The sequence below is a fragment of the Suncus etruscus genome, chromosome 2 (assembly GCF_024139225.1).
Source record: "Suncus etruscus isolate mSunEtr1 chromosome 2, mSunEtr1.pri.cur, whole genome shotgun sequence".
Classification (NCBI taxonomy): Eukaryota; Metazoa; Chordata; class Mammalia; order Eulipotyphla; family Soricidae; genus Suncus; species Suncus etruscus.
Genome location: NC_064849.1, coordinates 8846068 through 8859587, shown reverse-complemented (window position 1 = coordinate 8859587; position 13520 = coordinate 8846068). Strand labels below are relative to the sequence as shown.

Below are 13520 nucleotides of genomic sequence, written 5' to 3'. Positions count from 1 at the left end.
AGAGACTTGCACCCCCTCACAGGTTGTTAAATAACCTCCTTCAGCCAGAGATTGTACTTTTCCACCCACTCCCCTGTGCCCCTAATCTCTCTCCAAGACCAACACAGTAAACACAGTCCTGTCAGTTTGGGTTTGGGGGCCACACCCAGTAGTGTTCAAGATTAACTCCTGGCTCTGCACTCAGAAATCATTTCTGTCAAGGCTGGAGGACCCTATGGGATGCTAGGGATCAAATCTGGTCTGCTGTGTGCAAGGCAAGCACCATCGCCTGCTGTGCTATTGCTCTGTTTCAAGAGGCTAATTGGAACCTGAGCAGGGAAGAATCTGTGTGAGGTTTTTAAAAGTCCCTGGAGGATGCTTGGGGCAGGAGGAGTCTTGTAGAGAGATTTACTTGCAAGACAGGATGAGAAGTGAAGAGAGAAAGAGAGAAGAGATCTTGAGGTTCTAGGCACAAGCTAGAAAATCAGGGGCCTGGGAAGCTTTGACACGTAGTTCCTGTTTTCTGGCTTTATTATTACCCCCTTGGATCTTGGAACAAGCACTGAATATTCCCACCGTCTCCTTTGACATCTGTACTGAGGGGACTAAACCAGCCACTTTGTTGGCAAAGATGAGACATGTGACAGTCAGATCATCCAGAAGCGATCTCAAGCATACTAAGCATGAGAAAAGTGTTATTCTTGCGAACCTCTAACTAGAGCGCTTGGGCACTGATGTTGCTTCTCTATTCCTTTAAGAACAGGAGAGAGAATTGATCTGGACCCAACTATTTTGTTTGGCCACTTGCTGAAGGCTAAAATAACTGAATCGATGAGGAGGCCTTTGAGACTGGGAATCGCTAACATGGCAGTTTGAGGGGCTGAATGTTGCACATGTCTGACCTTTCCAGGAGAGCTGTGGGTGAGGAAATGGGATTTGGGCTGAGCCCTGCCTGGCAGAGTTGGGCAGAAGGCATCCCTGCCTCCTCCACTGAGACACATCACCTCCAATTGGCACGTTTCATTTCTTATCTAAGAACATTTAAGCTTACCATTTATGCTCTGGATGGGGAAAAAGAAACTAGTCTAGGAAAATCAGTGCAGTTTACAGGTCCCACAAAGCATCACTGGTCATGACCATTGTCTATTTGGGAAGCAGAAACATAAAGATTCCAAAAGAGCTCCCAAAACTTTCTAGGGAGTCTCCTGAGGGCCCAGACTACCTTTCATTAGGGGATACAAGCTGTATTTTAGAAGGGATTGGGTGAATTTGTGGGCCTGGGGCCAAGATTCAACCTGAGTTTGCATTCTCATCCCCACCAAGTTCAAAATCCTGGCCCCGCACTTTTGAGAAGAGTAGAAAATAGATTTCTCCTTTGGAATTCTCAAGGAATAATCAGATACAATTGCTTAAATATGCCTCCTACATCCGTGCCTCCCCACACACTTTCAGGCTAAAATAGAATGTTTCATCACTCCATAAAAATTGTTTTCAAAATGAAAGAGCACATCGAGAAGGTTTTTAATCTTTAGAGTAATGCATAGGCTTCAGACAAACACTAGAAACCCATAGATCGGTTTGGTTGGGGTTTTTGTTGTTGTTGTTCCTTCTTTTTTTGCAGGAAATTCTGTGTTCTAAAAATGATGTTGGCTTTAACATAACATATCCTTTCCATCAGATTTCAATGTATAACCCATTAACTCACTTAATCTCTCTCTAAAAAGAAAATACCCAAACCCCAGTCATTGACATTATTTTTTGACTAATCCTTCTTTTAGCATATAATAGTATACAGTTTCATGGAAAACTCATTAGAATGTAGCATAAGGCCTAATTAATTCTGGCTGATTCTTTGGGTGTGGAGAGTTAACACAGAGGCTGGCTTCCATTTCCCCCCGGCTTTATTAATTTTTCATAAACCAATATTTCGACAATAATGGCTTGCAACTGTTCTACAGAAGTTCTAGAAATGCATGAATGTCATCCAGGTAGTTAATCGAAAAAGGCTCTAGCCACTTGTCTGGACTCTTCAGTGCTACATTTTCAAGGCACGGGACAGCTTTGCTTTCTATGCGGAGAATAAATATCTACATATAATGAACAAAAAAAGGGCACGGAGCAATATTTGCACAATTTGTCTCTATTTGCCAACAACTTAATTGGCGAAGCTAATAACAGCAAACTAGTTTTGCAAAGGCCGCAGAAAGCAGGAAGCAAAACGACTCCCAGACGAAATGGTTCCTAACAGAATAATAATGTGAACGGCAGCACCGAGAGGAGAATAAAAAGGCCTCCCTTTGGGGCTCTCTGGTACGGAGGGAAGCAGGAGACAAGCTTGCGAAGAGTCTGTGTGTGGAATGTGAGGCCAGAGAAGTGGGGTCTGCTGATGGCTTCTGGGACTGGTGGCTGGATTGGGCTCATTTCTTTCAGTCTTTTGGGTGATAACCCACATCCTCACAAAGTTCTGGAAATTTAAGATTAGCATCTTGTTTTATTTGGTTTTCTACGCATCATAAGAGTTAGTTTCCTTCCTTCCTTCCTTCCTTCCTTCCTTCCTTCCTTCCTTCCTTCCTTCCTTCCTTCCTTTGTTCTTTCTTTTCCTTCCTTCTCTCTCCCTTCCTTCCTTATTTGTTCCTTCCTTCTTCTTTCTCCCTCCCTTCCTTTCTTCTTTCTCTTTATTTATTTATTTATTTTTTTTTGTTTTGTTTTGTTTTTTGTTTTTGGGCCACACCCGGCATTGCTCAGGGTTTACTCCTGGCTGTCTGCTCAGAAATAGCTCCTGGCAGGCATGGGGGACCATATGGGACACCGGGATTCGAACCAACCACCTTTGGTCCTGGATCGGCTGCTTGCAAGGCAAACGCCGCTGTGCTATCTCTCTGGGCCCCTTGTTTTTTTGTTTTTGGAGGTCACTCCCGGCAATGCTCAGGGGTTACTCCTGGCTCTACGCTCAGAAATTGCTCCTGGCAGGCACAGGGGACCATATGGGATGCCGGGATTCGAACCACCATCCTTCTGCATGAAAGGCAAACGCCTTACCTCCATGCTATCTCTCCAGCCCCCTTTCTTCTTTTTCTTTTTCTCTTTCTTTCTTTCTTTCTTTCTTTCTTTCTTTCTTTCTTTCTTTCTTTCTTTCTTTCTTTCTTTCTTTCTTTGTTTCTTTCTTTCTTTTTCTCTTTCTTTCTTTTTCTCTTTCTTTCTTTCTTTCTTTCTTTCTTTCTTTCTTTCTTTCTTTCTTTCTTTCTTTCTTTCTTTCTTTCTTTCTTTCTTTCTTTCTTTCTTTCTTTCTTTCTTTCTTTCTTTCTTTCTTTCTTTCTTTCTTTCTTCCTTCCTTCCTTCCTTCCTTCCTTCCTTCCTTCCTTCCTTCCTTCCTTCCTTCCTTCCTTCCTTCCTTCCTTCCTTCCTTCCTTCTGAGGTCTGGCCCCTTTCTCTCTCTCTCCCTTCCTTCCTTCCTCCCTCCCTCCCTCCCTCCCTCCCTCCCTCCCTCCCTCCCTCCCCCCTCCCCCCTCCCTCCCTCCCTCCCTCCCTCCCTCCCTCCCTCCCTCCCTCCTCCTTCCTTCCTTCCTTCCTTCCTTCCTTCCTTCCTTCCTTCCTTCCTTCCTTCCTTCCTTCCTTCCTTCCTTCCGAGGTCTAATCCCAGCTGTATGTTCATGGATTGAATCATCACTCCCATGCCCTATGTTCTCTTTATTTCTTGTTTTTCAATGGTCCACGCTAACGTCCACCTACTAAAAATCAGAAGATAATTCAATACTTCTATGTATAGACTCTTGAGCCCAGGAGATCCACATTGCTCAGCCTTTCGAAAAAACTTGGTGTGTGTGTGTGTGTGTGTGTGTGTGTGTGTGTGTGTGTGTGTGTGTGTGTGTGTGTGCCCATCTTGGCGAAAGGTCAAGCCGCTTTATAGGTAATACCCGGTGCCTATGAACCTTTAATAATGAGGCTCTATGAGCCGACGAAGTTTCTCAGTCTCAGGGTTATCGACGATTTGGTTGAGCCTTCTTTGTTGAGGGAGAGGGAGTGCCCTGTCCTAAACAGGAAGGATCTACGCTGCACTCTTGACCTCCACCCACTAGGTGGCAGGAATGAGCAGCCCTGGTTGCACACTGGCCTGGCATCCATCTATTCATTCCTAGTTCTAAAACATGAATTCAGGGTACTGAACGTGCATGGAAGTTAAAAGGAGGGTAGGAAAGGAAGGACGGCTTTTGGAATGACAAAGGTAGGCATGTGGATTCAGATGTTAATCTTTGCCACTGAGGACCCTAGGTCAACAGCATTCCAATGGGGTCCTAATAGTTGCATTATGAAGGTAACAGAACTGATCTTATAGAGCTATGACTCAGTAAGCATATGGAAAGGTCCCATAGCATTTGGCCTTGCAGCAGGGAACAGCACAGGTAATTATGTTTGAATAATGCGGGTTGAGGGGCTGATCAGAGAGAAGAAATTGAAGACAAGCTTCAGGCTCTGGGGCTTTCTCCCAAGAGAACTGCAAGTGCATGAAAAAACCCTGACCTGGGAGGTGAGAAAAGCACCTTTGTATAATCAGAGGATTATTCACATCCTAGCTTGGTGTGTTCGGAAATGAGCTTCCCTCCCCTTCCAGGAAGTCCTCTATATCATGAAGATAATACTATACTATTGTGATGAAGCTTCAAGGCCATGCCAAGTGCTTCACCCAGTTCCTGGCACAACCAGTGACCAGAGCCGGTTTATTATGAACGGTGATGATTTGAGTTGCTTGGTTAATGGATGTCGGCTTTCTAGAATGATCCTCAGGAAATGTATCCACCGCCAGATATTCAAATGAGGGCCATTCTATCCACTTTCTGCTTCTGAGAGCCTTTTCTGGAGAGATTAACTGAGCCACAGAGGACAATTTCACTTATTCAAGTAAATTCATTTATTATGCCACTATCCTGTATACCTTAGCAAGCTCTGATCCTGATTGGAGATTCCTACTCACACCTGCACACTAGTCCATTCCACAGAAGCTACTTTTCCTCTATGGTATGTGAAAGGACACAGCTGAAAATGCAGGAACAAATGTGGGCCATGATGGATCAGACAGAAGCAGAGAGGAAAGAAGCAAACTAAACCGACCCCCCACAAGGGAGGCTGAGAAAGGTAGAAAGAAAAGATCAACTCTCTCAAGTGGAACATTTTCACTTTGTGCCTTTACTTGGGCAATTCACTGTGGGTGGACCCTCTGGTCCCAATTCATTGTCCGGTTACAACTTCTGAATCTGACAGATGCATAAATTACCCAAAACATCCCATTATCAGGTTACTAAATGTTGGGAGTGGCTCCCAGCACCACTGTTTGGAATCTGATGAATGCTGAAACTATGGGTAGACATGAGAAATGGTAGTATACCATGTGGGATTCCTAAAAGTGGCTGTTTTTTGAGGGACTCAGTGTCAAAGATGCACTTCTGAAAGTCACACTACACTTTTCGGGAGTAGGGGTGGTGCATTCCTGTAGCATCCATCCCAAAGACTGTGTTTCTTGGGCCCGACATGCAAAGTCCCAGTACTTAGTCCAGGTTGAAGATAAAAAGGAATAAAATAGGGGCCGGAGCAATAGCACAGTGGTATGGCATTTGCCTTGCACACAGCCCATCTAGGATGGACCCCGGTTTGATCCCCTTGTATCCCATTTGGTCCTTGAGCCAGGAGTGATTTTTGAGACATAGCCAGGAATAACTCCTGGGCGTCACAGGGTGTGGTCCCAAAAGCAAAATAATAATAATAATAATAATAATAATAATAATAATAATAATAAAAGAATCAATAAAATACAAAAAACTTATGCCTAATAGCACCCAGTGCTTTTGCAAGTTCTGGATGTTTTTGACTTTTTGTTTTTGTTTTTAAAGGTGTCACACTGATGGTCATGGAATTAGGGCAGGAAGGGAGCAGAAAAGAAGTTTCTCAAAAAGGGTGGCTAAAGATCACTGATGAAGGGCAGAGCTGGGGAGGTAGGGAAGAGAACTATAACTACTTGTTGGAATGGAGGCTGGGAGGTTGGTGGGTTGACCTAATTCTTAGATGCTTCATGGTTCACAGTGGCCAAAAGCTCTGAGCAAACCAATCCCGTTGTCCAGGTAATCCAAGGTCAAATACAAATGCCCTTCCACAGAAAAGCAATCATGGGGCACCCTTTGCTGAACTGCCTAGAGCAGCCAAATCTCTGCTTTCCAACATGCGCCCTGGGCTCAGCTCATGCACCACGGGTCCAACTTTCCCCGCAGGGACACAAAGGTGAGAATAACAAGCTCCTCTCTTGCCTCTTCATTATCTGGGCTCATCTTCTCTGATCCTCCCTATCACCTCAGAATAACCTACTTTCAAGACCTGAGCCCTGGGCCCAAATGCCTGAGCAACCAAGCGAACCCTCCTCCCTGAATCTGCTATCCTCTGCTTCTCAAAACTCTATATTCTCAGGCAAAATGTCCATTCACTGACCCCTAGTTGGGGAATTGGTCTCTACCCAAAGAAAGTCTCTACCCAACACAGCCTTCAAGATTTCAAGTGGAGGAACCAGAGTGATATTACAGCAGGGAGGGCACGTGCCTTGCATGTGGTCACCAAGGTTTGATCCTCGGCACCCCATATAGTCCCCTGTGCCCCATTGTGCCCCTGAATACAAAGCCATGAGTAAGCCCCAATCATCACTGAACATGGTGCCCAAACAAAAACAAAACAAACGAAAACACAAGAAAGATTTTCAAGATTTGGATTTACTTAACACATCTTTAGACTTTCAGAGCACTTTTGGTTTTGGGACCTGATCAGATTAGGGTACTGGAGAGCTTTCTTTTTTCCTACTGAAGGACAAGCCTTGAGGCAATTGGACTGGGTTCCCATCTGCTTTTGCAGGCAGAGCTGCTCTCTGGCCAGGAAGTGAGTTATGTGTGTTTGGGAGTGCATCAAGAGCACATCTCATCTCAGTGATAAGCAGACAGGTCTGATAAAAGCATGGAGTGAGGGATGCTGTGTTCTGGCCAGTGATAAAGTAAAGGGGACAGATAAAACCTGTCGACAATATAGAAGTACCTTCTGGAGTTTCTATTTGGTTTGTTTGTGTTTAATATTTTTACTTCTGTATTTGGGTCCACAAAAGGGTTATTCCTAACTGTGCTCATAAATTAATTCTGTTAAGCTTGGGGGACCCTATGGGATGCTGGGGATCAAACCCTCATTAGCTTCATGCAAGGCAAATGCCTTCCCCACTACACTATGGCTCCAGCCCCTTGTTTCACTTTTTCAAATGAAAATCCAAAGAGCTTCCAATCTCGAGTTTTGCTGCTTATGTAGCTTGATGAGATCTTGACTAGCTCCTTTTGGAAGAACATTTTTATCAAGATTCTTAGAGACAATATTCCTTTCCTTTGGTTGGTTTAGCGTTGGTTAATTTGGGGGGGGGGGGTACCACACCCAGCAGTGGTCCAGAGGCGTACCTGATGTCAGAAATCTGAGCCAGAACTCCTCACATGCAAAACACATGCTAAAGCCCTGGGAACCCAACTTGAATGACATGAAATAACTAATGGGAGTATTTAAGATTTGCATTTCTCCTTGTCTGCAGAGCCTTGCATTTTCATTAAACTCCAAACCAGAAAGGCCATGGTTACTGGCTCAAGTCCAGGAGACCCCACTAGACTGTGTGTGTGTGTGTGTGTGTGTGTGTGTGTGTGTGTGTGTGTGTGTGTGTGTGTGTGTGTAAGCTTATAATAATGAGCTCAAGAATCAGCCTTGAAGAACCTGAAGATGATCGTCAGACTTGGGAAAAAATAATCAATGCTTTTAAGCTTTATAAGAAAACACCCCCTTGTCTCAAGGGAACATTCTTGACATCCGGTTAGGGCGACGTGCTGATTTATGTCTGTCTCTGAATGTGAAATCTTATAGATTGGTTTTCCACATGGGGGTGCAAAAAAAACCCCCAAATACCCTACGCCACCCCAAAGAGCCTTGACTACAGCCTTCACACATTTCCCCCTGAATATGTGTGTGTGTGTGTGTGTGTGTGTGTGTGTGTGTGTATGTGTGAGCAGGCGTGTCCTCGTTTATCAAGGCAAATTAATACTGTTCAGCTAGTAATTAAAGATCCTCATTAAAAGGTGTCTGAATGCCCCACCTCCCCCACCCTGCATGAGCAATAAAAATGCTCCGGGGCAGCATGAGGTTATAGACGAGAATCAATAAACTGCCATTTTATAATTAAAAGGGAAAATAAATGTGGGGGGAAAGTCCACTAAATTAGGAAAATTACCTTTAGGAGAGATTGGAACTATTGATTTTAATTTACAAAATATGTGAACTTTCCATGGCTCATTCTGAGAGACAATTGGAGGCCGGATTATTAACTCTGCATAGAAACTTCAGGAAATGAGACATGACTCTATAGAAATGTTGCACTTGTTATTAACACAGATTTTCTATGTAGTAATTCAGTTGTGTTTTTTTTTTTTTTTAATCTTGGCAGCAACAGAGTTGGCCCTTCCAAATATCCAAGATAAATCAGTCACCTATAGGCTTCATTTTTTTTTTCTTTCAGTTTTGCTTAGAGACACACAGCAAAATGTAAGAAAAAAATAATCCAGAGTATTTTTGGTGACATAAGAATTTGAGTGCTGGGGTATGCCAAAATGTTCCACAGATGAGAGCAGACCTAAGGTTCGGTGAGACCTAATGATAATAGAATCCTTAGTAGGAACCATTCCTTAGTGTTGCCTTAAGGATCCCATTATCTCTTCCAAGGACACCAGGTATCTACAAGGGTTAACAAGCTTTATAGGTGATTTGATTACAGAATCAGCATTGGAAATTGCTTAGTTCCCAGGCATGGGAAGAATTGGGGAGAAGCACAGTTCTAGCTACTTTTCCTCCACAGTAGCCTAATTCTTCACTTTTCTTCTTCTGGTACCAGTTCTACCAAAATTCTCTTGTACCAGAGCTAGAAAGATAGTAAATAAGGTATGACATTTGCCTTGCATGCAGACCACCTAGTTCTTGATCATTGGTACCACATATGGACCTCTGAGCACAGAGTCAGAGGCCCTATGAATGATTCCCATCAAAAAAACAAAAACAACAAAATTTTCTTGCTTCTTAGTCATCCTCTACTTTTGGCACACTTGCAAAAATATTCAAAGCCCAGGAACCCACCTGCTAAATTTAAAAGTAAGATAGCCAGAATGAGGACTCATTGCTCCTGCACTGGCTGGGAATATGGGGGGGAAAAAAGAATTTGAGATGTCCCCGTAATTCTTAGTCAGGAATATTTAATTGGAATGTGAGTAGCAGTTACAGCTAATGATAGAAGTGATATAAAAGATATCTACGCTATCATCTTCCTAAAGCCTTCAATCATTAAGCTATTTGGACCCTCTATGTCTAGGCCACAGAACATTTCAAATGGATTGTTCCAGAAAGGGGAAAATATTAGCACATTTTCCTCATTTTATAGAATATACAGACTCTTCTCTATTTAATACAGACAGACCCACAGACTAAAGGAGACATTTCCTAGTTATCCAGAATACTCAAATATAGCAGCAGAAAATACATATATTCAGATGTCTCCAGTGACACTTTTCATGCCTATTTTGTCTTTATTTTTAGGTTTATGTGGTTTGAAGCAGCTCCTAGATATTTGTCTAGATGCTTTCCACATCCCTGATACAATAGGTCTAAATATGGTGATGGTGGTGGTGGTGGTGGAAATATTGTAGCATGATCTGACTTTTACTCTTTAATTAGAATGGTTTGGACCTAGAGCAGGAGTAGAAAGCTCCCGTCACAGGGCACTTCATCAATAAGAATGATGATTTTTAATATTTAGAAAATAGGAAGCACTGCACCAGCCAGTCCACAAGACCACAGGCTCTCCAATTCCAATTCCAGCCAGCTTCTCGCCAACTGTGAAATCTTAACCCCAAGATGCAAAAACTCTTTGTACTGGCAGTTTCCTCATTTGGAAAATTGCCCCCAAGGAATTGAATACATTAATTTAGGTAAAGTGCTTAGAAAACAGCGCCTGACCAGAGACCGAACTCAGTAAACATTAACCCTTCATGAGCCAGAGTGGCAGACAGTAGTCAGTAGAGTTGGGAGGGCAATTGCATTGCAGGGGCCTGTGCTGGGTTCAATTTCCTGGCAACCCAGAAGGACCCCTACACCTGCCACAAATCATTGCTGTGAACAGAGTTATAAGTAAGCCCTGAGCTTACACTGCTGACTGTACCTCCTCTACACACACACACACACACACACACACACACACACACACACACACACACACACACACACAGTTAACCCTTCTTCGCTTATTATTTCCTTATAGGGCAAAGATCTAACTTCAGTGGTTGGCTTCAGAGCTAAGTTGACCAACTGGCTACTGATTGCTTTGTTTTGTTTGTTTTTGGGCCACACCTGGCAGTGCCTAGAAATTACTCCTGGCAAGCTCAGGGGGACCATATAAGCATCCACAGATATGCGTGTGCTTGTGCACTTTCTCTGTCTCTCTGTCTGTCTGTTTGTCTCTCCCTCCTTCTTCCCTGTGTTTTCAGGCAATGACAGCCACAGATGCATTGTTGTAAGACCCTCATAAGGCAGGCCCCTATCACAGCTCACACAATGCTCCCTACTGAGTTGAAAGATGCCTGAACACACTCTCAAAGGAATCCAACTGTGTATCAGCTACATCACAGAAGCTGCCTCCTCTCCACTCAGGGGACCTGATTTCTCTGTCCTGGGTTTAAATCAACCCTAGCAATGACCAGGCCCTCTAAATGTACTGCCTTAGACAGCCAGGAGCCTAACCAGTCTGCATAGTACCAAAGTCTAGTTTTCCCAAGAACTAGGAACATCTTTTAGACATAAAAGACACCCTGGTCCACAGAATCAGCTCTACTGTTCCCTTTTATGGCAGAGAGATGGAACATTAACCCATTGCTTTTCATCAGCCCAAAAGCGAGATAGAGTGGACTATGCCCAAACCCTCTTCTTATACTCTTGTAGACCATTTCATTCTTACAACAACCTGGGAGTTTGTTCCTATTATCATTTCCCACTGGACAGGTGAAGACACAGAGGAACAGAGTGGTCTAGTATCTTGCTTAGTATCATACAATTGTCAAATAAAAGAACTAGATTGGACATGAGAGGGCAGGGGACTGAGTCCAGTATCCAGATCCAGAATGCTAATACTCCTAAGTGTGGTCCTCTCATGGAAGGAGGGGAGTCTCAACCCTTCATCAGGGCAAGTCTGAGAGTTAAGAGTCTCTTTTCTCCTGAGAGTTAACACAGCCCCTCCAAAGTCAGTTCCTGGACTGAATCCACGAGGTGCTAATTCCCATATACCAAGCCCAACTCTCCTTGTTGGCTCAATGGCCCAACATAACTGCCAGACTGACAGTATCTTTTGCACTAAATGGGTTTTTGTGCCAAAGTTGCCATTTTGGTCCTCTTTTTCCTGCTCATGCCTTGGGGCCCAGGATATAAGCATCAATAGAGGCTTAGCAGGGTAATAACTCACCTACAGGAGATCACCATAGTGGGAAGGCTACTCTGTCTAGCCACTGACCTCTCCTAATTAAAGATCCAAGTCATATGGAGAAGGACTTCAAGAGCCACAAAGAAAATCTACTAGGGTCAAGGTGCTGTGGTGTCAGGCACTGTGAGGGAAACTGAGGCAGTCTGGTCTATGGGCCAGGGGCCAGCAGGGGTCATCAGACATGAAATCTCAGCTCCCATGGTGCCTGGTATTTTCTTCCCCTGGTGCCCACCTTCTTTCCAAGTGAAATTCCCAACCATGTGGAGGTGGACAGTGAAGCAGGGAAGGGGCAGGAGAGAGATACAGAGAGAGGAGAGAGAGAGAGAGAGGCCCTTGATATCAAGCAAAGAAGAGAGGGCTGGAGTGGCGAGGGACACAAAGATGCACAAAGCTGACTTAGTTGGATTTGGTTTTTGCTTTTCGAGTTTTCTAATGATCCTCTTGGCAATTGTTACTCCCTGCCAGGGGACTGGCATTTGCCAGCCAGCTCTCTACTTTGCCTGATGCAAAAAAAAAAAAAAATCAGTTCGACCCCAAATGGGAATGAATGTATGATCAGACACACTCAGGCATATTGATGTCAGACGATGGAATCAATGCTGCCTTGTTCAATATGCTTCCAACCACATCTTGGTGATTTTGAAAGGCAAAACCAGCAGCAAATGGCCCTTAGGAACAGAACTTGGAACCAACCCCACGGCTAAATGGACAAGGTTCCTCTTTGTATTTTCAAGTCTCAAATGTGTTTTTAGTTTGGCTCTCAAAAAACCATCCAGAACTTGTTAGAATGGGAATTTTCTTGAGTGAAACATATTAGACATTCCCTCCCTCCCTCTCTCTCTCTCTCTCTCTCTCTGCCTCTCTCAGCAGGCAAAGCATATTTCCAGGAGAACCCAAAGGCACCATGCAATGGTGAACTCTTTACCTGCATAGAATTCAGGACTATACACCGCGCCCACCACGGGATTCAATTTCCAGCCTGCAAACAAATATACAAAAACAAAACACGGCATTATCACATTAACCACGAAAACCGAGAACATTGCAGATGAGCTGCCAATGAAATGGGCTGAGGTCATCTAGGGAGAGGCTATCCAGTTTTGGGCATTCGTACAAAATATTTGAGATCTATACCATTGAAAAAAATGTAAAAAGATGCATGCATGCCTTAGATTTTCTGCCAATATGAGTTAATCATATGGAAAGTGCTGAGAAGCAAGAGGTCTGGAAATGAGGTAGCGGTTCCCTCCTGTGTCAATATTTCCAGATCTTTTAGAATGATTTCAATATTGTTGTCTTCTTTCCTGGATGATGACTAGCTGTACGATCTCTTGCACACACTTTAGCTCACACACAATTGGAATGTTCCCCTACACTGAACTCTCTTAGCAGCAGCCACAACATATTCTGCATGTTGTCATGCTTAGTTATAACCCAGAGACTCCATAGGATTCCAAAGTGCTTTCAAATCACCCACACCACCAAATGGCTTCGATCCACTGAAAAGATTGAGTGTGGAATGAATTTCTGAACCCTCGGGAGCCAGGGGTATCTGGGAGTTGTGGCAGGGTCTCTGAGGGAACTAACTTCAGCAACCTGGGTCCATAATGAGCAGAGACCTGTCACTTCCAGGATGCTCTGGATGGAGCCCTGTGAAAAGACTAAAGGCAGGCTCTTCTTCTCTTTAGCAAATTAGATTTAGATTCTAGCAAAGAATAGGAGCAGAGACTGACTGTGGGGACAGGAGCTAGGTCCATAAGGAGTGTGGAGGACACTGTGAAGAAAGACCCTGCTTTAGGGAGGCATCTTCTCTGGGCTTCCTGAGAGAAAAGATGCTCTAGTGTATTGACTGAAAACCTTGTGTCTAGGGCAAACTCCCAAGATCCTTGCATCAAGACTATTGAAAAGAGACAGTGAGGAAAAATAGGGTGTGGTGAATAGGCTGAGTTCTTCTGAGGGGAAGAGGCTGGACATT

The 13520-nt window shown here is 43.9% G+C and overlaps 2 protein-coding genes across 9 annotated transcripts in view; one reads left to right on the top strand and one right to left on the bottom strand.

Annotated features, from left to right (window-relative positions):
- RBFOX1 (RNA binding fox-1 homolog 1) overlaps positions 1-13520 on the bottom strand; it is a 986153-nt gene that overhangs the window by 68360 nt on the left and 904273 nt on the right. For all 8 annotated transcript variants that reach the window (XM_049768478.1, XM_049768477.1, XM_049768482.1 and 5 more), the window contains one exon: positions 12471-12524. In XM_049768478.1, coding sequence (XP_049624435.1) covers positions 12471-12524 — 54 coding nt within the window. The remainder of the gene's footprint in view (positions 1-12470; positions 12525-13520) is intronic.
- Positions 1-13520, top strand: part of CARHSP1 (calcium regulated heat stable protein 1) — a 1067514-nt gene that overhangs the window by 712566 nt on the left and 341428 nt on the right. The window lies entirely within an intron of this gene.